Source organism: Rhododendron vialii, chromosome 7a (assembly GCF_030253575.1).
Source record: "Rhododendron vialii isolate Sample 1 chromosome 7a, ASM3025357v1".
NCBI classification, from domain to species: domain Eukaryota; kingdom Viridiplantae; phylum Streptophyta; class Magnoliopsida; order Ericales; family Ericaceae; genus Rhododendron; species Rhododendron vialii.
This window is the reverse complement of record NC_080563.1, coordinates 30,365,001-30,391,823: the sequence shown is the minus strand read 5'-3', so window position 1 is coordinate 30,391,823 and position 26,823 is coordinate 30,365,001. Positions and strand designations below refer to the sequence as shown.

Genomic DNA, 26,823 nt, shown 5'->3' with positions numbered 1-26,823 from the left:
CACCCCTAATCGGCGGACTCGAAGCAAAGTCACTAATAGGGTTATAGGCATCTAAGTCGTTTATCTTAGTAATCAGCAGTTCGGATGTAAAACAAACTCTTCTTGGGAAGAATTGTTTTTTCAGTGGAAGAGTTTTTTTTAATCCAAACTATTGAAAACACTTTTGGAAGGTTGAAATTGTTTACTACAACCCTATAGACCTTGCACGTCCCAAATCTATTGTCAACTAAGCCCCTATTTTGCTAAAGTTTTTATTTTTAAGTACTTATCTTTCGAGGCAGATCATTCTCACACTTCATCACCTTTAACTCATAAAATTACTAAATTTCAAAATGAGTTCTTATTTTTAGTGGAACACACCTGAGAGAACAAGTGAAGAAGCTAGTGGAGGAGATGCATTGTCGATTTTTTCCGAGGAAAAGTTGGTGAGCTTGATCAGGTGTTCATCAGAATTGCCACGTGGGTGTGATGTTTGTTTTGGCAGTTGCTGTTTGTCTATGTTGCTTTGTTTGGGTTTTGTCCCTATATTTTGTTCCAACATCCCAGTTCCCAAGACTCATTGATTGGATGCGGGATGAATTTTAGAGGTATTATTTACGTAGATGGATAAGATAGTAAGGATATTATTTACGGAAAGGAATAAGCTTGGATTAAAGTTTTGGTTTGGATGAAGGATCAAAAAAAAAAAGGAATATAATAGAGCGATAAAGTTAATTTGTAGTTAAAATGGATGAAAATGGGGATAAGTTATCCCCACCTCAGAACTCATCCATATTCTATGGCACCTTAAGGCGGATTAACTCGGAAGGGGTATAAATAATCCGGGTGTATTTTGTGCCATCCAAACCAAGGCAAACGTGGGATTCTGTGCCTATCTGGGCAGATGAACTATGGTCCCTTGCTATGGCTGCATCTAATTGTGAATCTAAAAGTTAAAAAATTACGATCGAATTCTAAATTTTTTTGAATGTAGACAAAAATAAGTTAATAAATAATTTTTTTTAATCTTTTAGCTATGAAAAAATTACTTTTCGGTATCTTCTCGTTAAGTCGAACTAATAATTCACAAAAAATTGATGTGAAACTAGCAAATGTAAATTTTTTTTGAATAAAGACAAAAAAGTCAATTTGGTTATTTAGCCAAAAAGCCCCTAAGAGCATCCACATTAAGCTTTTTACATTTTGGATCAATTTACACCTTAAAAAGTTATTTTATTACTTTAGCTATCTATTTTTAAAATGACTATTGTATCAGCCTCTTTATATTAAAACTATCTCTTCTTTATTTTAAGAAAAGAGGCATGAAACAAACCCACCGAAAGAAATAACTTTAGAAGTGCAGGAAAAATATTAAAAAAGTGAGAGAGAGCTTTTGAAGTGCAAGAAAAATATTAAAAAAGTAAATAGCAAGTGATCAGTGCCACTTTGCTGTTAAAGAGTTACTGTAGCTTTTTATATTATTGAGTGCACCAAGCGAGGCTGGTGCAGGAGATTTTCCAAGTTTTTCCTCTCCACTTTAGCCTAAAGGGGTCTTTAAAGAGTTTGATACAGATGTTCTAAGGTCCCGGAAAGCATTGGGATGTACGCTATATACATACACAAATAAGTACAATGAATTTTGACTCAATTAATAATAGGATATTGATTTTGACACTTCAAAAATTACTGTCAGTGCTTCAAAAGTGGAGTGCCTAAATCAATTTCTAAAAATTTAGGATTTGATTTAGACACTCCACTTTTAGAGCGTTGACAGTAATTTTTGGAGCTCCAAAATCAAAATCCTTCGTAATACTCCTTTTATTCTATTTCTTAACGCTGTACTTACAATAAATACTACTATATAAGTAAATGAATCAAACTGACCCAAAACTATATAAAAAAATGTATAAGAAATAGGTTGCAAAATGTATGAAAACGTTGTACTATGTTATTTTATGGAGAGTGATTTTCGCATTCTTTTTTTTTAACCGCACTCTTTCTTTTGTCTTTTAGTTATGTAAAAATAAAATATTATTCTTAAATATGCCAAAAAGTGAGATCATTAAAGGACAATGTCGTAACTTCATATGAATCACGACAAAAAAAGAAATGTGGTTTTAAAAAAGAGTATGAAAATCGCTCTCCTATTTTATTTGACAATTATATGCTGATTTTGGCGCTCAACTATTTACGTAAAGTTAAATGTGCACTATTTTTTACGTGAAGTTACTGGTAATTTTATGTGCCTAATGCATGCGTACAAAAGTGAAGCGCGAAAATCAACAAACAATGATCACGAAATCAATTTTCTTATTTAATAAATAATGATAAGAGAGTGGAAGATTGTTATTTGCATCTTCTTAATAAAGGTTGGTGGGTGGCGGGTGCATGATCAGCATGGATTGTTACTTTTTTGTTGCTTTATTAAACTAGTCACTTTATTACGTGTATACGCATTTACAAAACCAAACAACAGCAACTCCCTTTTACTCTCTCTCTCTCTTTCTCTCTCTGTGAAAGGCTCAATCTGGCAGTCTCTTTCTAAAAATCTATAGCTTCCGGGCGAAGAAAGCACAGTAATACTCCAGTATTAAAATGGATCACGGTAAACCAGTGAAGGCAGCAGCGACGATGTCCTTCACAGACATGAAGAAAAGTCAGTCGGTATTGGACTTCGAAGAGCTCTTAACTCTCACTGAGGTTGATCAGAAAGTCGGCGACGAATTTCCCTCTCATAAACCACTCGATGATGTTTCCGTCCTCACCGCCGAAAGCTCCGCCGCTGCCAATCATACTACCTTTCCTTTCAGAAATCAGGTCTCTCTCTCCCCCCCCCCTCTCTCCCCATATATATGCGCATGTAATTTGGATCTGATTTATGTGCTACACACTAGACTATGATTGATAGTTCAATTTTAAACTTTTTTTTTGTTTGGGGGAATTTTTTCCTAAAATTGGGCATAACCAATTGAGGGGCTGGACATAATTTTCAATTCAACAGTAATTTGTAATGCTCTCTCTCTCTCCCACATGGAATGGGACATATACACATGTAGGAGGCCCACACCATGTAAGAGGGGGTCGCAAATAATCGATTGAAGATTTTTTCGAGCAGCAAAGGGTTCGGCCAGTGGTTAACTTCAGGGCTCACAATTAGTCGAGGTAGGGGTAAATCAGTGAAGGGTGTTACAAGGAGTAGTTGTTTGCCACGTCATGGTCGAATTTCAGGTTTTGGCTGTAGTCGGTGTTGGCGAGTGAATAGTGAGCACATGAAACACGATCAGTTACGATCGAAAGAAAAAGAACAAAAACAAAAGACACGATCAGTTCACGTGGCTCTATATGCCGTGGCTCGAGTCCAGGTGTTGTGTGACGAGAGGTGTGGGTAACATCAAAATTTACTTGTTAACTCAATCATGCTACCAATCAAAAGTCCCTTGTCGGCAGTCCTTTAGTCACTGTATAAAGGGACAGTACCCTTAAGTTGGCCGATTGTTGTTGGCTCATGCTGGGTTCACTTTCATGCTCGGAATCATGTATGTCGTGAGAGAAACTTATTCAAGGCGGAGCCCTCAGCGCAATCTCAGCTGTCCGTTTCGGTAATCAATGGTTGAGATGTATTTTTAAACAATTATTGGTAATAAACATTTCTTAACGTTAATAGTTTATCTTTAAATCTGGATCGTTTAAAACACTTTTGGACGGCCGAGATTGACCTCCAAAAATCATGTTAATTGGATATTGAGAACCTCAACCTCGTCAAAAATCATGTTAATTGGATAGTGATTAATCACCAATTGTAGTGAATTTATTCTCTATTAAAATGGGTTTGCTCTAGTGTGGCCAAACCCATTTTCAGAAACCTAAATGCACTCTGATTAGGTATTAATGAGTATCCGATTAAATTGATTCTTGGCATGGTTGATGTTCTCAAACGAGGTCTACGGCATGATCAATTCTGATCATGGAAGAACCCGACATGGGCCGATAATTGGCCAACTTCATGGTGTTGGGGCCATTGTTGTCTATTCCGTTCCGTACCGAACATAAAACGGTATACATAAGTAGGTGTTCTGTACTGCCCCAAATATTGCATGTACTTGTTGATACCGGGCGTACCAGGCTGTACCGGACGATACCAAGCTTGTATCAGAATCTCAGCTAGTATGAAAAAAATTGTGTATTTTTTTATTTTGTTAAAAAAATGCTTGAATTATGAGATAATTCAATAAAACTTGGAGTCTATAATATGTTAATCATCTTAATTTATTATTAGGACTAATTTTAAGGTATATCCAAGTGTTAGAATTTATTTTATACATCTACTTTGAGTTTTTTTTTTGTACATGTATTAAAACTACATAAAATATATGTGATTGTTAATCCGGAACGGCTCTGAGATATACACTGGTACCAGTACGTACCGTCTTAGTAGAGAAAACGGTACGCTTGCCGGTACAAGATTGATAACTTTGGTTGGGACTGCCAACTAGCCATTTCCATAAAAAAAATACTTTAAACACAAACTGTTTAGGTAGAAAAGTTTGACACAGTTCTTTCACAGAGAGTCCCGCATGGTTGGTCTATAACTTTCACTGTGAATTAAAGGGAAACGTTTTTTTTGTAATAACCGGATGTGCAGACTAGCTTGTGCTCATCTTGACTAATTCTGAAGCCTATGAAGTAACAACCTGACAAACCTCCAGTTATTGGCAGATCCAAGATTTCGGCACAAAAAGGGCACTTATTAGTCATGGTCCTTAAATTTTTTCCAAAATAAAGGCTAATGCCCAATGTTATTTTTCTGTCTTGGTTCATATGTTTTGAAGACAATTCGTTTTTCAAATCCTATAACTTTAAATTTTTACATGCAATGTACACATGAATTTGAAAACATCAAAAGAATGTAACAAACGAGCTTAACGATTAATTTAGAAATCATAAGCCATACCTTTCAAGAACATAATTAAAGATTCAATTTGAAAATTAAGCAAACGAAAGCTTAATTGTAAAATATGCATGACTAAAAATTTGTCTAATAAAATTACAAAAAAATAGAGAAGAGGTGATGTTTGAGAGAAATATGGTGAAGTAATAAGGGCTACCTCCATTTCTTTTTAAGCTTATCAAAGTTGATGGGTTAATAAGATCTGTCTGCTAGGTGTAATTATGTGTGGAGGTAATAAAAATTCTATGAATGCTTGGGGTCTAAGTGCAATAAGATAAAACCGACACGTGACCCCCCTATTTCGTCTTAAATACGCCCCCGGCTACCGTGGCCCCAATGTTTGAAATGTTTGGCTTTCATGGAATTTGAACTTGCGACCTCTTGGGGGCAAGCCCTTCAATTGTTTTCTCATATCCATTTGGTCAAACCCTTTGGGGCCTATTTGTTTGAGGGATAAGGAAGGGGTTAAGGGATGGAGTGAGAGAAGGAAGGTGGTGTTTGGTAGCAAGAGAAAGAAGGGAGAGAAGGGAGAGGAGGAGAACTTATCCTCTTGGACGGACCTTAGCTAATCCCACTTCCACCCTAGGATAAGCAATTCCAGGTGGGGAGAAAACCAAATTGCCCCTTAAACCTCTTTTGTACTCTCAATGTAATAATTTAATGAGGGTCACTATGTAATTTTTGAAGGTGATATTAGCAAATCAAACAGAGCATGTGACAAGGTAATATTAAAATTAAAGTTTTTGTGATCTGCTAATAAAATTAAAGTTGAGCAGTTATTGTAATTTTGGTGGCATGTGATGGTACCTGTGATGAAGTTAAGAATCCAGGGGTTGTGTTTGCGTTTTCATCATCCTTCTAACCTGCAAAAGATCATGTGAAAAGGTTTTATCTTTGTGTGAAGTATCAAGTATCATTTGGAGAAGATTCTTTGGACCACCTACCATTGTAGTGCTCAATTTATCGAGTCCCTTTTTGTTGAGAAAAGAAAGAGATACAAATTGACATAAACCACTTTATAAGAAATTTGTTCCCATCTTTGGATTAACGAAATTATTTGACTATAAGAATTAGTAAGATTCTTATTGCAAAATATATTTTGACATTCTAGGTTAAATTCTTGCTCAAACATTGCCATTACAAAATGTTGATGCTGGTAGCCTCCTAAGATTTGAAAGCATTTTGAATTAATGGGATGATTTCTTCTTGAACAAATGAAAATTTTATGGTTGGTGCTTGGTCTTTCCAAACATATTGAGAAAAATAGCTTAAGGTGCTCAATTAATGCCGTCCCCTTTTCTTCTCCTCCATCCCATCCTCCCCACTTGAGAATGGGAAGAGGATGAATGAAATAGTCAACAATGTCCAGTTAAGACCCCCCCTCTCTCTCAATCCTTGCCACAACTCCTCTTCTCCCTTCCCCTCCCCCCCGTGGGTTCCATACCCGTGTGCAGCGGCGGGAGGGGAAGGCCAATGTACTATTTCGACTCATTTTCTTTGCTTTTTTCTTTTTCTCTTCTGTCTCTCCAGATCAACGACTTGTCGTCTAATCTATGAGAGTTTTGTGTCTCGTTTTACAAGAGTTAGTTTCGTCTTTGGACGAATTTTGTCTACAGATCGGGTTCTCTCAATCAAAATTGCTTCACAACGATATATGTGCTTCAGCGTTCTATCACTGCACGATGTATTTGGCGGGACAACTCATGGCGGCTAGACAGATTTGTAGTTCTTGGAAGTTCATTGGTGCGTTCATCATTGGTTGGAGTGCATCTGATCGTCTGGGCATTTGGTGTCTTTTATCCTTAACTTTACACCTTTTCTTGTTTGAGACTCCTAATTAGATGTTAGACAGTTTAAAAGTGTCGCTGTTGCGTGAGGTCATGCCTGGGTTAGGATGAAAGATATCGATTGCCTTGTGATTTACTCGTTTTTATTTGTTAGACGATTAGTTTGGCTTTGTCCAAGTTCTTTGTAATGATCTACGTTTTGTAAGTGCTGTTGGGCATTTATCAAAATACAATCTTCTCACTTTTGACAAAAAAAATAAAAAACAATGTCCAGTTGAGACTTGATAGAGGAATCATATTCTTCTTATCCACGTATTAATGACAGGGTAACTGAATACATCAATAAGTGAGGACTGTCTACCTTAAAGTGATACATGTAATTTGTCAATGAATCGCTGTTGATTTATTTATGCTACATTTAATAACTTCTGTACTCGCTTGTAATATCAGGAGATAATGAACAATTTTCCAAGCTGCACTGGACTAACGGATACCCTTCTTTGGTCTCCAAATATCACTTCCAAGCAGTCCAGCATGTCAACACCTATTGATTCGCAGTCATCTATATGTGGTATGACAAAGCTTACATGGATATGTCCGCATTTGTGTCTTTGTGTGTTTGGGCACGCATGTGTAGGCATGAATTCACGCAAGTCCTGCTAGTAATCAATCAAGTGCTGCTTAGGCCTCGTGTTCTTTAATATTAAAGAAATGGGTTTACCATGTACTTTGTTGTCATGGACCTAATTCTCAGGTATCTCTATCAATAACTGTACATCCACTTTATATGTTTGTAATGAGATGGTTCCCATAAATGTAGAAAGATGAGAAAGTATGCATGCTAGTCATTCAAGTAGTCGATCTTATTGCAGCATACAACTCTGGCCTGACATATTTCTTTGATTAGTAAGAATGATAAAATTGCTGATACAGAAATAAGTATAACTGAGGTCACAGTTCATTTTCTTCTTTCAGGCACAGTCCTCTGGGGATTTGAGTAATTTTCATTTTAGTTGTTTAAATTTTCAATGAACTGTTATTGGTCAGTGAGTAGTCCTAATTCAGCTACAAAACCGAAAGGAAGATATAGTCAAGCAACAGGAACAACCAGTGGTTCCTCAGGCGAGCAATCAGATGACGACGATATGGAGACAGAAGCTGGTCAGTGTGAACAGAGCACTGACCCTCTCAACGTAAAACGCATGAAAAGGTAGATTACTGTCTAAGAATCATGGTTTGAACGTATGGTGAGGTCTTTGCTCAGCCTTAATGACTTTGTTCGTTGTTTCAGAATGGTTTCGAACAGGGAGTCTGCTAGACGCTCGAGAAGTAGAAAGCAAGCACATCTGGTAGAACTTGAGCAGCAGGTAAAAAAAAGAGAGGAGAAATTCTAGCTTTGTTGGGATAGCAATTGTGTTGAGTTAGACTACGCTTCGCCCTTCATTGGCCAGAAAGGCAGTGAATTTTGAGAAGGAATTTTGCAATCAGTTGTTGCATTTATTTTGTGGGCATCTCTGACCATGCTCCAAATCTCCATATTGAGGAGAGATTTTGTAATTTATCCCCTTTTTTCTTCAATTTTTTTTACTTTATGGGAGAATTTTGGAGGGACCCACGTCCTTTGTAGAGATTTGGTCTCTAAATTTACTTTTGGGTCTCCAAAGATGGATACCACACCTCCATACTGGAGACCCAATCTCTAGGATGATGAATCCCTCTAAGATTCCCCCATAAAGTACAAAAAGTTGAGAAATGAGGGAGTAAATTACAAAATCTTCCCGCAATATGAAGATTTGGAGCATGGCTGGAAATGCTCTGACAAACATACGTAATTTTCATGGTCCTCCATGCTCTTGCAACCCACACAAAGTGAGTAGAAATAGTTGGTCCTCCAGATTAAAAGGTCTATGCATTAGCTTCGATTTCCTAGTTTTTTTTTCCCTACATTTAGTTTATGCACACATGTAAAAATTTGAGTTTATTCAAGTTTATTTTGGGACATTGATTTATGGATTTTCTCGTAGGTTGATCAGCTGCGGGGAGAGAACGCAACATTGTTCAAGCAACTTACAGATGCTACCCAGCAATTTAAAGATTCTACCACCAATAATCGTGTGCTTAAATCAGATGTAGAAGCTTTGAGAGCTAAGGTATCGTAGTTTTTCTTCTCTTCCTCAATATGGGTTGACTATAAAATGGAGGGTCTTATTGGTAGCATGTAAAGCCTTAGTTAGGTTGCTGCAAACTCTAATGCCACATGGTTTTGATATTCATAAATGCCGAATTCCATAGGTAATCTTGGACATCCTATTGAGTAAGAAGATATGCTTATTTGCTTGCTCCTCCCATTTTAATTGTCCATTTGCGTTATTTCAGATATTTTCTTCTTATTTTCTTTTTGTCCTTGTCTCGACCTATTTTGGAAACTTTGATGACATTAAAATTAATCCAACCAACAACACAAATCCACTAACCAAGTTCCATGCTAAGCAATTTCAAATCAACAATCAAAGTAAATTTCTATAAAGCTAAACAACATGGACACCAAGATATACATTAAAACTACTTAGGGTCAACACACCCTAAGCATCAAAACAACGGCCTAATCTGCTCAATTTCCATAAATCAAAAGGCTTAACAAGAAGATTGCAAGTTAGGAATTACCAACTTTACCCCAAGTCATGCATGGCAACGAAGTATGGGAGCACATGGGTCTGGAAGGATAATGCCTTCTAGAAAAAGATTTCACTTTGAAACCAAGGTAACACGAAGCACTCCAAAGCCTTAGAAAATATTTTCACCTTTGATGCCTTAGAAGATGTTCTCCACCAAACAGAAAGGCAAACTAGGAGATTAATGCCGAAGATTTTAAAAACAAGCTATTCCCATGGAAAATCGAAATAATGAAATGCATGGAAAAAATTTAATCAAAATGCATATGAATGTGTTCCTTCTTCAAAAACCAAGCATTCTTCATGGCAATTAGCTTCTCAACAATTCTTGATTCACCGGGCAGGGGATGTAGACTAGACAAATACGAAACCCACTCCCGAACATAGATGAAAAAAGAACAACTACAGAATCCAATGGTTTGTCGGAATCCGGAAATCGCCAATACTGCTGACACCTATTAAAGGGAACAAGCTGTACGACAACCCAAAAAGTGACTAATAAAGTGGGACAGGGGAGTAGTTCATTTATGCCTTTTCTTTCAACATTTGTTCTTCTGGTTGTGGTGCTAAATTAATTTGGAGAGAAAATATTAATGCAAAAGTATGTCGGGCTAAAAATCCATTGGCTTCTTGAATGCTTAACTTTTATGGTGAGTGAAAGGTACTTTTTCTCTCATTGACGTTGAACTGCAATTCAGGTAAAACTGGCTGAAGATATGGTTGCAAGAGGCTCGTTAACATCTACTTTTAGTCATCTTCTACAAAATCATTTGAGCACTCCCCAGTCGTTTGGTAGTCATAATATGTGCAGGCTGGGTAATGTCTCACCGACAATCAATGTAGAGGGAGATGATGTCTCGTTTCCTGGAATGATGCAAAATTCAACTCTTGGAGTTCAAAATGCCGATGCATTTAGTGGCAGTGTCAATAACGGAGTTATCAATGATACTGTCAGCTGTGTGTCAGACAATTGGGCCTGGGATTCTCATTTACCTACCATGTCCAAATAGAGCTAATGTTCTGGAATTTCCTGATTTTTCTCTTAGACATTCTCCGTTTTCCTTTTCTTCTCTTTATTTTGCTGTTTTACCTTCTTTTTTTCCACTTCGGTATTGTGGTTTGCATGGGACACTGTTGTTTCCTTTGTATCTCGGATTCTATAAGCTAGTGTGCAAACTTGAAACTAAATATCCCACATTTGAACATTGTAGTTGTTGGAGTAACTTTGTTTTGAACAGAACACCAAAGTGGGTATTTACTACTCTCTTGAAGTTGCACAAAGGTGATTGCTTTAGAGGAGGTTTTGGTTCTCTTCGAAATCGTAGCTTGAGAATGGCTTCCCTATTGCTAATACCTGAGCATTATAGTTTGTAATACATGAGCATCATACTGGGTGTGTCCGTCAAATATAGTTTTAGCAGGGCATTGGCGGTTCAGTTTTAAATTTAAAGAAGTAAAGGAAGGCAATCTGGGAATCTTCGTTCTTTGCTTTTATTTGGAGCTTGTGGTTAACTAGACATCGTATTGTCTTTGGGTTCAAAGAGGTGATATGGCCTGAAGTGATTGAACTAGTGAAGGCTAGAGTGGCTTCGTGGGTTGTTGCAGCAAAAGAAATGACGGAGTATTCCATCCGGGACTTTATGCAAAGACATGAAGATGCAGAAGAAAATGAGAAGGATTTTGAGCTGAATTGAAGCTCTAGCAGATGGTGGATTATCCTCTTGCTGTGTTTTCTGTAAGGTCTATCGTGGTGTTGTTTTGCTATCCTGTTGGTATTTTGCCAACCTTCGGATTTTAGCTCAGCTTGTGATTGGGTGTGTCGTAATGTGCCAACCTAGTTTTCATATCCAAAAAACTAGGGACACCGGATCCTGTAATATGAATGAAAAATTGAAAGATTGGATCGAGCACCTACATTGAACTGATTTTTTTCAATGGCCCACTTGGTTTTGTTTTTTAAAATTATTGAATGGCTCAGATCATCCATGCAGCACCCAGAGTGGGCCCCAGTGACGGTCAGTGCATCGTCGGATTTTCCATGGTCGGTGTCCGTAGTAGCTCTCTTTCGATATACCTCTATCCATGAGGTTATTTTAGCTTTAATCCTTTTAACTCGTCATACTGTGTATTCTCGAGTTAATAAATCTTTCTTTTACTGATTCAAAAAAATCATAGTTTGAAAGATTACTTACAATTTGGTAGCCACAAGACACAGTATGGGGTCAGGTTAGGTAATACACAAAATTGTGGCCCTAACACTATGCAGGCTGGAGATTACTTACAATTTGGTAGCCACAAGACACAGTATGGGGTCAGGTCAGGTAATACACAAAATTGTGGCCCTAACACCTGCAGGCTAGGGGTTTGATCATTCTCTCTTTGATACCGTATCTTCTATGATGCTGGTGCCATTCAAAATAGGAGCTGGAGATGGCCTTGACAGAGAACTTTGAAAAAATGCAAGAAATAATACGCCAAACTCCATCACCTTTACTTCCTAACTGCGCTAGTTACCGTTCATCGTACCCTTTGCAATAAGGGTAACTGATGAAGATGTTTCCAGTCAACTAGAGTGGCTGAGCTAACTTCACTGTGGCCGAGATGACCTTAGGGATATTTGTAGAGCTAAAATCCCACAATTTGAGGTATGTGTGTGTTTATGACCAAACCTGCCTATCATTGATTAATTAGGACATACGCAACAGATATAGGACTTTGCTTATAGCTCCAAGCTGAACAGTGTGGAGAGTTTTTGGATCTAATTAAACCGTGGAAACTAACGCTGTTGGGACTTTTTTTCTCTCGGCGAAAGTTAGAGTTGTTAGAATTAGTTTGGAAACTAACAGTCTCTGTCTCACTTTGCTTTGATACAAAGGGGGTGTGACGGGTTCACTTTTGTAGTTTAGGAATGTCTTTAAAAATATTTTAAAGCACATTAGGTATAAGTGTAATTTCATTTATAAAATTGAAAAATTTATGGGGCAGCTCTACAAATACTTTAAAATTCCTCAACATCTTAGGGTACTAGACGGATGCTAAATACTAGAGGGGAAACACTACCTTTGTCCTTCTATATAAAAATTTATATGCACAGATCTATACATTTTGTGCTAGGAATCACCTGATGCACATGTCTTACCTCCAAAAAGCATAACGTGCCCTGTGGTCAGGGAACGCTGAGTGTACTTGTGATGTGAGCCTGCCACGACCGTGTCGTTTCTGAAAAGACGAATGCATCACAATCCTTTGGCCTTTGAGAAGAGCCATGAAAGTTGGTTCAAAGATGCCTTGCTCGTGAAGGACTTAATAATTTAGTGAATAACAATAATGAAACAAAAAACAACTAAAACCACTTGTATTAGCATGAATAAAGTGGAAGAGTACATGAAAAAGGAAAGAAAAAGAGTAAGGACTTGCTAATATTGGAATTAGAAGTCTTTCGTGAAAAGAAAATGAACAAAGGTTGCAAGAACTAGAAAAGAGAGTGCTGAGAAGCTATAAATATGACTAGAATTGAATGATGAGACGAGAGCCTTGGACATGCCTTGTTTTCCCCTATTATAACAGTAAAAGCCCCGAAAGTGCTTCTCATGTCCTCTACCATTACTGCTTCCACTTATTCAAAAAAGCTAAAAAAATGTACCACCATTGATATTGATGATAACTTGCCTCTTTGATGCCATGTGGCCCTTTGAAACGGTCAAAAAGTGAAAACTCCAATTTTTAAGGATCTTTCCCCACTTTCAAGCATGCACGAACTATTTCTGCTATAAACATGGTTCGCTTACGCTCTATGTAGCAATAACCTCCTAGTAACCACTATAGAGGAGGAATATTCCCTGAATATCTCCTGAAAAGCTGTCATCTGTTCCTGAAACTGGGCCCTGAAAATGCGACACATGTCCCATGTCTCCAACCCACTTCCTTTTATTTCTAGGAGCTCAGAATGGTTGTAGATGTTGATTGCAAACAAAAGTCCCCTGATGGTTGCTACCGGTGGCATAGTCAGAAATTTAGGTTAGTGGGGGCACCATTAAACATGGTCTTGGAATTTTCTATCTTTTATTTATTGTAAAAAACCATAATATAAAAAAATGAACGTAAAACATAAATTTGCTACAATATATATATATAGATAATGAGTTTTTATGAAAAACAAACATGTAAAAGATAACTTTTTTAGAAACTTGATGAAAATACTAGGGATGTGAATGTTATAAGAGGAAAAATGTGTATAATTTTTTATACAAATTGTCACGGCCTTTCTAATTTCAGATAAAATTAAAATTATTGAAAATTGCAGTGGTCCCACTATGGCTCCGCCACTGGTGGCCACGTGGCCCTTTGAATAGGTCAAAAACTACCAAAATTTATATTTTTCAGGGACTATTCTCTGATTCTACTCATCCCATTAACCATATTTAACTAAAACATGCTTCATTAAGTATCATGTGGCATTTAGGACGGATCCTCATGTATTTATCCTTTTTAATGCTTAAAATCAAGAGGAATGTAAGGAATATTCCCTGAGAATCTGTCTGTGAATGCAATCAGACCCTGGAAAACCTCACCTACCCTGAAATGTAGGAGTTTGTTGATGAATGATAGGATAAGGTAAATCTAGTGTACCCTTGTCATTTTGGAATTGGTTCATCAATCATTGATCTTTTGCTGTCACACCTAGGGCTGTTACTCGAAACCGGAAAATCGATCAAAACCGGAAAAATCGGACCGGACCGAATTTTTTAAACCGGTTGAATAATTTCGATCCGGTTCTGGTTTATAAAATTTTATAAACCGGAAAAATAATTTCGATCCGGTTTATGTGTTTTAAAAACCGGTTGAAACCGGACCGGTTATATATATGTATAATACACACACACACATACACACACACACACACACACACACACATATATATATATATATATATATATATATATATATATATATAAACATAGGGGAGGGGTTGAATTATGGATTTTTGGTTGATATTTTGTGGTGTATATTGGTCTAATAAATATATTTATTATATAAAAACTATTTTTATGGGCTTAATTATGTTTTTATGGGTTTTTTTTTTAATGTATTGGGCTCAAAATTGATCCTTTTTTGTTGGGCCCAAAAAAAAGGGTTGAATTATAGATTTTTGGTTGATATTTTTATGGGTTGAATTGTGAATTTTTTGATGTGTTGAGCTAAAAATATGGCCCATGAATGAAAACCGGTTAAACCGGATAAACCGGACCGAAACCGGTTGAGCCGGTCGAAACCGGACCGGTTTATCTCAACCGGTTCCGGTTTCTAAAAATCTCAAACCGGATAATCGGTTTCGACCAAAAATACACCCAAAACGGTCGAAACCGGACCGGTATCACCCCTAGTCACACCCTTGATTTTCAACATAAATAATTAAAGCTTTATAAAATAAGAAATGCGCATTTACTTGACATAATACCCGAAAGAGTTCATAGTTCCTATAAGTTCCACTTACTAGTCCAACTTCAAAGTTTCAAAGATTGCATCTGTGGCACTCCGGCCCAAATTTACTTAAGTACAAGTACGAATAAGTTTAGAGGTTACAAACGTTTCAGTCAAATGAAAAATCTGTAAAAGTTAGTTACAAATGCATCTTTAATAAAAAAAAGTCATTACAAAGATGATTAAGTAACTACACAAGTTAGCTTCCAAAAAATGTTCTTCTTCATCCAAGCACTCAATGCATGTGAGCTACTGACCGGGGTTTGTACCTGAAAATGTTGATAAGGTGAGCTACACAAGTCCAGTAGAGATTACTATGCACAAGCTATATGCAAATGAGATGATCAATGCACCGGAAAGAATATAGACAACAACAAGGCTTCCCACATGAATAGGTGCAAGAACATAAGACTTGAAAACCAACACCGTTTATATACACGCAACTTAACAATCTCTAAAGTTCTTCGCTTTCATTATGTCACGTGTTTCGATTTTATTTCTGGGTATTAGGGACCTGTGCACCCCATTTCTGGCATCACACTTTATGGTGGATCCGTGGCTTTCTTCGTATTCGTTCTATCATTCTCAATTAAGTTTTCCATCTCACTTTACTAATAACGTCATGCTTAACATATAACAAGTCCATATTGTTCATCATAACATGACACAATGTCCACATACTCATTCTAATACATAAACGACGAATAGATACCATACTCATAGGATTCGACATGTTTCTTTTGTACAATGAGAGTCAAATGAGATAGATTGATCAATGAATCATTCAAGGCACGAACAATCAAGTTTAGAAGTGGTTTGTATGTGATTAGAGAGTGTTAGAAGTGATCGGGGGTCAAAACACTTGAACGAGGATCAAACGACACAAATCTATCCAGAGAGCAGGGGGATCGATCCCCACAACATGGGAATTGATACCCAGACAACAACAGGAAAATCCAGACAGTAGGGGGGTCGATACCCCCATGCAAGGGGATCGAACCCCAGACACTTTCATCTACGATTTCTGCAGATTTTTCAAAAATGAAACTCAAACAACAAACCTCGAACTAAGGCACGATTAAAGCACAGAATCAACTCATAAACACATAGAATGAGCAAGAAATCCCTACCTCAAGGTTAGACGCTTCAAACACAAGATCAATGAGCAAGCCCTATCCTTCCAAGTTCCGAAATCCACCAAGAACGAAGCCAAGCTCAAACCCACGCGATCCAAGGCTTGAATCACGTGTAGGAGATGGATTGAAGGTCAAAGTATATGGGTTTTGAGTGATTGAGGGTGTTTTAGCGTGAGAAAGAGAGAGAGAGAGAGAGAGAGAGAGAGAGAGAGCGCCGTGTGTGTAGAGATATATATATATATATATATATATATATATATATATATATATATATATATATAAGCTTTTAAATCTCCTACACACACCCACCTATTTATACTAGCACACAAATCAATCACACATACACCCTTCTACTAATAATTCAAACATTTTAAACCCCAATTCATATAACCACATTACTTCTCATATTTTCTTCAATTTCTAACATTTAAATAGCTTTTGAATAATTAAAATTATACGGGTCTTTACATTTTCAATTTAGACTTGGCCGACTTAGACTTTCTCGTTGACCAACCAAACGGGCTCACGTGATTTTGACTCTTTGTTGACCATGAGTTCGGGGCCACTTGCCAATTGCCATGTGGCACTTAATCATTGTCTCTTTCCAAAAGTGTCAAAAATATGTGTAAACAATGTGGGTCACACATTTTTGAACAATCTTGGAAACATTTTATGTTTGAATTTGTGCACGTAGGTATTACTTGAAGCCTATTAAGTATTGAGGAGTCACATTGCCAAAGGGCAAAGAGTTAACCATAAAATTGCTAAGTGGGATATTTTATTATGAAAATTGTTCCTTCCTTCCTTTTAGTCCCTTTTGAGGATCAAGAAAACACAGACTTTGGAATTCAGAAGAAATGAAAACTGAAGTACAAGAGAATAAAAAGGAACAAATTACTATATCCAATTATAACTGCAAAATAAAAACTTTCAGACCATCAAAAAAGACTACGAAATAAAGTCTCTCAGGATTTTTTTTTAGAGGGCCAAAATATTTTCGCCATAAAGATCCGTTATTTTTACGTATACAAAGATGGGGCTTCAAAAATTTCCTTACTACTCTAGTCAAGAGATGCATGACTCCTTGTATCCTTCGTAGATTTTTGGACTATCACCACCTACAATTAGGCCTGTAAATAAGCCGAATTGAGCCGAATATTACAATGTTCAGATTTGTTCATTAAGCTTTTTAGTGAACTCAAACTCGGGCCAAACTCAATGAAAATTTGATGAGCTGAGCTTGCCTAGGTTTGGGTCGAACTCAAGCTTTTTCACGAGCCTAATAAGCCAATAATATCATACACTTATGCTCTTATTCTCTCATACAAACAAGTCTAAAGCTACAAATAAATTTTTTTAGTATGTACATCTATATTATAAAACAACGCAGTTTTCTTTAAAAATGTCTAGGCATATAAACAAAGTAGTATCTATAGCCGTTCGATCATATTTTCTGATAAGGTTATACCCGTCAGATTGAATGAATTTTTCCAAATATATAAATCTACACTAATGCTAGAAAAGAAGTTACACGTTTCCTTGATAGGGAAATATACACCTTCCTTTTTCAATTGATTTTGTTTTAATTTTGTTCACTTTTATGTTTAATTTATTTAAAGAGGGTTGATAACTCTTATGAAAATACTTTCTAATATAACCTCTTAACCTTATGACTGGTAAATTCTTTCAATTGATTGCTTTTAGGTTGTTTCCTTAAAATTCTTGATTATCTTTTTGAATTTAAATCAACTCAACAATTGATTTTCCTCTAAAGTTGATTTCCTTACATTCAATTCAATATTTGCTTTTAAGTTGTTTCCTTTAGATTGATTTCCCTACAGTCAAAAAGGGAAACAACCCTTTTTCCTTTAATAATTAACATTCACATACGTGTTTCTTTGAAAAAAAAAAACACCTATGTTTTCCTTTATAATCTATGCTAAACATAGGTTTTTCTTTTATAAGCATACAAACAATCCTTCTCATTCATGATTAGCCTCTTCAAGAAGAGGAGAAATTAGTTTTGCTTCATACCTTTATTGGAGAAAGAAAGAGTTACATAATCTATGCTAAACGCGAATAGATAAGATCAATGATTAAGGTAACTTATTTTTGTCACCATTTTCCTTTACAGAATTCTTACTCATTTAGTTATTGTTTTTCGTATGTTTTAGTGTTGTTCATGTTCTTAATTTTACAATTTGAAGAAGTAGGTACGCGTCCATGAGTGATGAAGACAGTTCAATACAAACTTTTTGGACTATGATCCTTTTGCAAAATATGACCTCCTATGGGGAACACTCTTTTTAGCTACATTTGTCTATTAATTTGACTCTATTATTTTGTAGCTTTTATGTCATATTTAAACTTGGATCTTATGAATGCACCATGTTATTGAGTTTGAATTTATTGGCTCGAATTTATGTGATTTGGTCGTCGCTATCAAAAATAAAAACCTTTTGTGTTCAAAACGTATTTCTTCGGGTCTAAAGGCACAGGCAATCGCTAGTATGTACATTAATACGTTCATACATCTGTAAAATGATAAATACACACACACACACACACACATAAATAAGTTTTCAATAATTGTAAACGTTTTATACTTGTACAATTTCTAAAATAATACATACAAATATAAAGGAATTGATTTTGCCACTCCCCTTTTTGTTAATGTCACTCCTCTTCTCTCACAAAATAAATCATTTAATCAAGACACAAAAGGGAGTGGCATTAAAAAAAAGGGAGTGGCAAAATCACTCCCCAAATATAAAATTCTCATTCTAGAATACTACGTACAAATATAAAATTCTCATGAAATACATACACTCCAGGTTCACGAGCCTAATCGAGTTGAATACCGCAAAGTTCATGTTCGGCTCATTTATGAAACTAGCCTAAAATTGAGGCTCAGGTTCGGTTCATTTAGTAGACGAACCGAACTCAAATGAGCCTTTACTAAGTTGAGTTTCGAATAGTTCACAAAGGCTTAGTTCATTCACAGTCGTACCCACAAGTAAATTCTATGCTTAGATTCATTGGAATTGTTACATAATTTGTTGAAACGATTCAGCTTAGTTTATTCATAAATAAAAAAAAAAACTATTTTAACATAAACTATTTTTTTCAAAAACTGTTTTCCAAAAAATATTTTGTCACTAAACTGTTTTTTCAAAAAAATATGCTTGAAATGAAGAAAAAAAGTTTGGAGGGAAGGAATAGCTTGCAGTGGGCCAAGTTAACCAATGTGAGACTTGATATTGCTAGCTTTAGTAACCTCTAAATGGATAATCAAAATTTGATATGACATATTTTGATTATTCACTTTTGCTCATTTCACTACGGATGCTCTAAGAATCAAGAAGAAGAACGAAGCATGTAAAGGGAAATCAATTTTTGTTCACTTTGACCTTTTAAATACAATGTTGAAGATTTATTCTTCGCACGTGCAACTTTACTAGTCCAATTAAAAATCCATAAGGAATAGAAACTTTGAAGGATAATACCACCCAACAGGGGAAAATACCCCTAAATCCAAGACAAACATGTTAGACTTTTATAAGAAGTGGATAGATGTTGCGTTTGTTCTTGCACACCTCTTTATAAGGAAAAAGAGCAATGTTTTGCGTAAAACTCAAATCAAATTAATTGATTATAGATCACACCGTTCAAATTTCACCATCGGTTCCCGTCGTCACCTCAATGTTGCTCATCTTCACTATGGCTTTACCAAACTCTACATTGAAATCCAAAGCCTGCAATCCCCGAACTCCCAAGTAGCTCTGCACAAACGGTTTTGTTGAAGCATCCAATCATTACATCTAGTCTAACTCAAGTATACCCCTTCTGTTCTTCAAGTTTGCATAGAAAGATGTGTCAAAAGTGTTAGGGATGTCGTTGTCAAGTCCCATGAGCGTCAACCCATCACCAATGTCTTGGCAGAGTGATCGGAGTTGAGGAAGGAAGGCAGGGTCAATTAGGTGGGGGGTTTCAGGATTAGTGCTATTGACGCTATTGAGTCTGTATTGGAAGAACAGACATGTTGTAGTTCCAATAGTGTGTGCTCCAATGGTAACAAATAGACGTAGAGGTTAATCTCAAGGTTTATATTCAAATGTGGTGTCATGAGGGTTACAATTCAATTAAGTTTGGTTTTCATATTTCATCATGTGTATTTTTCGAATACTTTTTTGGATAGGTAACATTGTCATTCCTTAGAACATGGAAGAAAAAAGCTGGTAGTATAAAAATGAAATTGACAATGGGATGAAATTTTGCAGCACATGCCAACTAGGGTGACGAGATCTTAACCGTTGAGTCTTTTTGTTGCAAATTTTTGCTTTTAATTGTGAGTGTACATATTAAGCGGGACTCGATAAATTGGACTCGATAAATTGGAGGCCTCATATAACAATGAAACATTCTCATCTCTTCGCCCCGTAGGCACCAACCATCCCCTTCTAACGGTTTGCATGGAACATTCAGGAAAACGATTATGACTCTGTGTGCACGAGTATACCAAATTAAGAGATCCCACGAAATTATTGCGTTTTTGTTCTTGCAAAGTTAATATGTCTTCTTGGCTCAACGCACTCTCAATCACGCATATATTTCTAGGATTGCCACCATAATGTGCGTTTGGAAATGTATTTATTGCGATAAATAGGATTTAACGAATTAATTTCTTTTTATAAACAGAGAATCTCTAACACGAATGATATACAACCACGCTTGATATCATGTAATTCTTGTGGTTTGTGTAAGCATTTTGCATGTATTATGTCACGCCCTCAATTTTGAACATAATATTAATAGATTTTTAAATAAATAAACTTTCATCGTTCTCCATACATATGAACTCATACATGACATGCCAAATCCTTACATAACACAAATGTCCTTTTCAAAATTGCATCTCAATAGGTCATAACTCAACATTTTATAAGTGTTGGAATCAAAAGACTTATACATAAGTTACACTTTTCATTTTCGAAATATAATTAAATAAAATGATAAAGAAGCTCTCTCTAAATATGCTTTCAAACACTTCCGGTAATACACCCCGGCGCTCCATGCTATACACCTTGAATGACACCTGAAAATGATGGGTTGAGCATACACTTACCCAATAGAAAAATCTCTACAAATTTTATGTGCAAATGAGATGACAGGTATATCCAAGAAACGAGAATTCAGATAACATTGAACATACGATAAGAAACAACACCATTATGGAAAGCAACGAATTCATACTTCACACTTGTATTTGACCCTTTAATGTTTATCTAATCCCTTGTTGTTCAACGTCACATCTCACACCTATTCTTATCAAGACACCATCTATTGCATTCTCATTTCAACTACTTAGAAGCTTTCTAGGTTCTTAGACAACCATTTTCTCTTTCCTATTCCATTTCACTAACCAACTTCTCATTTGCTTAAACACATAATGCATAAGGTAAGGAAAAATATGACGCGAGTAATGATATGTTAATCAATTCCACAATACAACACCAAAGAAGTCAGGCACATACCCAAATCTGTCTTTCAAACCTCAGATTACACTTATCGCATCCTCTTTTTATCGCATTTCCCTTTTCTTTTTTTTTCCTTTTTGCCTCAATCCACCAATTACTAAATTACAATCTTTGAATTTATGTTATTGGTCTAACATGCATATGCCAATAGAAACTTTAAACAATGTATCATTGTTCAACCTATACCCACGACGCATTCGAACCAACAATCTCCCAAACGGGGATTGTTTCAAAATAAATATAAAGTCGACGTGTAGACAACTACAAAAGTAATTACAATCAATAATGAGGAACTACTTTCAATAAACTTATCCTCTAAAGGCACATCAACCACATGTAGATACGCATCCTATCGTTTTTTAACAACGTGTCTCGTTCCAAACCATATATATATATATATATATATATATATATATATATATATATATATATTTGTATATTATTAAAGCCAACTCACTGTATCATTCGTATATCCAATTCATATTCTGGGCATTCAGGACCCCGTACGTCTAACTCACATTCCGGGCATTCAGGACCCCGTGCATCCAACTTACATTCCGGGCATTCAAGACCACGTGCGTCCAACTTACATTCCGGGCATTCAGGACCTCGTGCATCCATATCAAGTAAAAATTAATCGTGTCTCGCAAAAATCCTTAGTTCTTTCTAAATTCTGGGCATTTAGGACCCCGTGCATCCATATCAAGTGAAAATTAATCGCGTCTCACAAGAATCCCCCGTTCTTTCTAAATTCTACATTATCGGTCATCAATACCATGTTCATATAAAATTTTTTATTTTTTTTAGATTTCAAAGTAGTGCAGAGGAACACAAAGTAGTATGAGTCAAGCTCTGTTAATTCGAGCTTAAATACCAGAGTCCGTTGATTTGTGCCCAAATACCGGAGTCTATTAATTCGCTCAAGAATACTAGAGGATTTTTAAAAGAAAAATTCTTTTGCAAACATTGATAAAATCATGTTGTCCATTTTTCCCAAACTTCTTTTTAAACTTCAATACATCATATGTAATAGTAACGATATGCAACCAAGGTATAAGCGAACAACGTCATTTCACAATTTAAATTAAAGGACTCATAACCCCAAACTCACTTCAAGTTGTTCCGGGATTCCATCGACCCCATAAATCTTTTAACATTTCGAGTACTTAGACCTCGTAGATCATTTCATGTTTTAATGCCAAGGTGTCATGAGCAAATGCTCGAGTAATGTCAATGTGTCGCAAGCGAATGTCAATGTATCCATTTTGCATTCTTTCTCAACCTCCTCTTCTTCCTATACCAATGATTTATATCTATTATTCTCATCTCATCATTAATCTCCTTACCAATCAATTTATAACACTATGATGTATCAGCTAATCTTTCATAAGCTCAATCTCATGTAATTAGCTAGAAACAAATTCACATACCAATTTCTATCAACCATCATTCATTATACTATGTATGTTTATAACTCATTCCTAAACTTACCCTCAAATCAACGTAACCATTCACCGGGTGTTAAAGATGTACTATGAGAACTCCACCATAGAATAAAAGGATTTTATCATTGTTTGGAAAAGAATTTTTCTTTTAAAAATCCTCTGGTATTCTTGAGCAAACTAACAGATTCCGGTATTTGGGCACAAATTAACAGACTCTGGTATTCAAGCTCGAATCAACAGAGCTTGACTCGTACTACTTTGTGTTCCTCTGCACTATTTTGAAATCTAAAAATATGAAAAGTTTTATATGAATATGGTATTGATGACCGATAATATGGAATTTGGAAAGAACGAAGGATTCTTGCGAGACGCGATTAATTTTGACTTGATATGGACGCACGGGGTCCTAAATGTCCGAAATGTAAATGGGACGCAAGAGGCCTTGCCGAAATGTAAGTTGGACGCACAGGGTCCTAAATGCCTGGAATGTGAGTAGGACGCACGAGGTCTTGAATGCCCAGAATGTGAGTTGGACGTACGGGATCTTGAATGCCCGAAATATGAATTGGATATACGAATAATACAGTGAGTTGGCTTCAATAATATGTATATATATATATATATATAGACACACACACACACATTTGTTGTGGAACGGAACACATTGTGGAAGAACGATATGATGTGTATCTACGTGTGGTTGATGTGCCTTTGGAGGATAAGTTTATTGAAAGTAGTTCCTCATGATTGATTGTGATTACTTTTGTAGTTGTCTACACGTCAACATTAGATTTATTTTGAAACAATCCCCGTTTGGGAGATTGTTGGCTCGAATGCGTCGTGGGTATAAGTTGAACGGTGATACATTGTTTAAAGTTTCTATTGGCATATGCATGTTAGACCAATAACGTAAATTCAAAGATTGTAATTCAGTAATCGGTGGATTGAGGCAAAAAAAAAAAAAAGAAGGGAAATGTGAAAAAGGAGGATGCGATAAGTGTTAATCGGAGGTTTGAAAGACAAATTTGGGTATGCGTGTGAATTCTTTGGTGTTGTATTGTGGTTTTGATCAACGTATCATTACTCGTGTCATGTTTTTCCTTACCTTATGTGTTTAAGCAAATGAGAAGTTGGTTAGTGAAATGGAATAGGAAAAAGAAAATGGTCGTCTAAAAATCTAGAAAGCTTCTAAGTAGTTGAAATGAGAATGCAATAGATGGAGTCTTGATAAGAATAGGTGTGAGATGTGACGTTAAACTACAAGGGATTAGATAAACATTAAAGGGTCAAATACAAGTGTGAAGTATGAGTTTATTGGTTTCCATAATGGTGTTGTTCCTTATCGTATGTTTCAATATTATCTGAATTCTCGTTTCTCGGATATACCTGTCATCTCATTTGCACATAAAGTTTGTAGAGATTTTCCTACTGGGTAAGTGTATGCCCAACCCTTCATTTCTAAGTACCAGTTAAGGTGTGTAGCATGGAGTGCCGAGGTGGATTACCGGAAGTGTTTGAAAGCATATTTAGAGAGAGCTTCTTTATCATTTTATTGAATTATGTTTCGAAAATGAAAAGTGTAACTTATGTATAAGTCTTTTGATTCCAAACACTTAGAAATGTTGAGTTGTAACCTATTGAGATGCAATTTTGAAAAGGACATTTGTGTTATGTAAGGATTTGGCATGTCATGTATGAGTTCATATGTATGGAGAAAGATGAAAGTTTATTGATTAAAATCTATTAATATTATGTTCAAAATCGAGGGCGTGACATAATACATACAAAATGCTTACACAAACCACAAGAATTACATGATATCAAGTGTGGTTGTATATCATTCGTGTTAGAAATCCTCTGTTTATAAAAAGAAATTGATCCATTAAATTCCATTTATCGCAATAAATACATTTCCAATTGCATATTATGGTGGTAATCCTAGAAATATATGCGTGATTGAGAGTGCGTTGAACCAAGAAGACATATTAACTTTGCAAGAACAAAAATGCAATAATTTCATAAGAACAAAATTTAAGAAAAACTGTCTTGGGTTCTGGAACTAGAAAAAAGGGGGGTTTCGGAATTGGCAAAAACAGGGGTTCCGGAACTCATCCCGAGAAACTTGAAACTTCACCACTAGAGAAAAGGTTCCGGAAATGGGCAGAAGGGGGGTTTTGGAACCAATCTGAAATTTTTTTCACGAACAAGAAAACATGGCTAATTTCGTTCAAACTCAATAACAACATTTTAGACACGATTTTGACACCCAATCAACTCATAAATATATAAAGGAGGTGAGAAATCACTACCTCATGGGTTTTCAACAAAACCTAAAGATTCCGAGAGCCCTAGACTTCCAAACCAAGAGATCCACGGAGAAACTCCACCTCCGTGCTCCCCCAAGCGATCTACGAGTTGAGACCCCTTGAATATGACGAATAAGAGATAAATCCTCAAGTATTTGACATGTATTTGCAAGATTTTGGTGCGAGAGAGAGACATGAGCCAAGAGAGATGAAAGATCGGTAGAGAGGGAGAGAAATGTGAGGTGATAGAGAGAGAGAGAGTAAAGGTAAAATAAAATAAAATCTTATCCTGACACACACACACATATCACATATTACACTTGCCTCCCTCCACTCATAATTGCACCTCACCAACTCCCAAACTTTCAAGTTTATCACATTGAACCCTTTATCACATATTCACATTATATATCGCCTTTTGTCACAACTCAAACATTAATAAGACATTAAAATTATTTAGATTAAATACAGGTCTCTACATATTACATGATTAAGTTTAGGACATACCAAAACCATGGCATCAAGCAAGTATATCAGCACAAGAAACAACTCTAGGGCACACTATTTCGAGTTGTTTCTTGGCATCATCAATGGCTTCAATTCCTCTTAACCTCATATTTGCCCCCGCTTTTTTTTGGTCCTTGGGCCGTCTATGAGGATGGAAGCATCGCAGCCCTAAACAAAACAATCATGAAAATGCATCCTAAGCAGTCCCAACGCAACCGTGGGATCAAACTGGAAACAGGATCTCACCACCACTTGGACAAATGGATTTGGCTCTCGGGCACGAACTCGAGTAGAATCCGGCTAGAGTGCCTTGCCCTAGTGTCAAGATGGTGGCAGAGGCTAGCAAAAGAACAACACAATGTGCATTTCTTTTGTGCAAGTTGCCGCTAAAGCTGAATTCTAAAAGCCCCATGCCAAAATCACGCACTCTAACAAAGATGAATAATGGGAATACCAATTTTTTTTGCTTGTCACTAAGTTGATAGCGCATGCCACCGCCAAAGCCGTGCACTCTGACGAAGGTGTATAAGGGGAATAAGGGTCATGCCAAGTCACTACCCAAGTCCGCCCGCGGGTTGGGCTGAGCGGGCTTTTTTCTTTTTGCGGGCCGGATTGTGTTTCTTAAGTTGAAGCCCAAGCCCGCCCACGAGCTAGCCCAATTGCCGAGCTGACGTGCCAAAGTTCGGGTGTGCTCACGGGTCGGGCCTCACAAAAAATGTACATTATATTAGTACAATAAAAAATGTATATAATATTAGCTCCCCACACTCAATACAGTTATACACATTATAATGCCCCAATTTTTGGGAACATTAATTATAACTATTTTATTCAAACTTAACATTTAATAAATAAAAGTATAATAATCAGTCATTACATCCCAACTTATTCTCAAATCAAGATTACATTTATTTAAGGATAGGGAGGGGTACTACGGGAAATTTCTACTCTTCAAGGTGGTTGTCTTCCTCAGCAATATTATGCTCAGCTTCGTACTGCTCCAGATTATAGTACACCTCATGTTC

General features: G+C 36.3%; 1 protein-coding gene across 1 annotated transcript; it reads left to right on the top strand.

Moving 5' to 3' along the window:
• The first annotated feature begins 740 nt into the window (after nucleotides 1–740).
• Nucleotides 741–10,647, top strand: LOC131332235 (basic leucine zipper 9). Its single transcript, XM_058366335.1, has 6 exons — nucleotides 741–2,796; nucleotides 7,165–7,285; nucleotides 7,762–7,924; nucleotides 8,006–8,081; nucleotides 8,739–8,864; nucleotides 10,085–10,647. The coding sequence occupies exons 1-6, from the start codon at nucleotides 2,575–2,577 to the stop codon at nucleotides 10,394–10,396; spliced, it is 1,020 nt and encodes a 339-aa protein (XP_058222318.1). The 5' UTR covers nucleotides 741–2,574; the 3' UTR covers nucleotides 10,397–10,647.
• The last annotated feature ends 16,176 nt before the right edge of the window (nucleotides 10,648–26,823 follow it).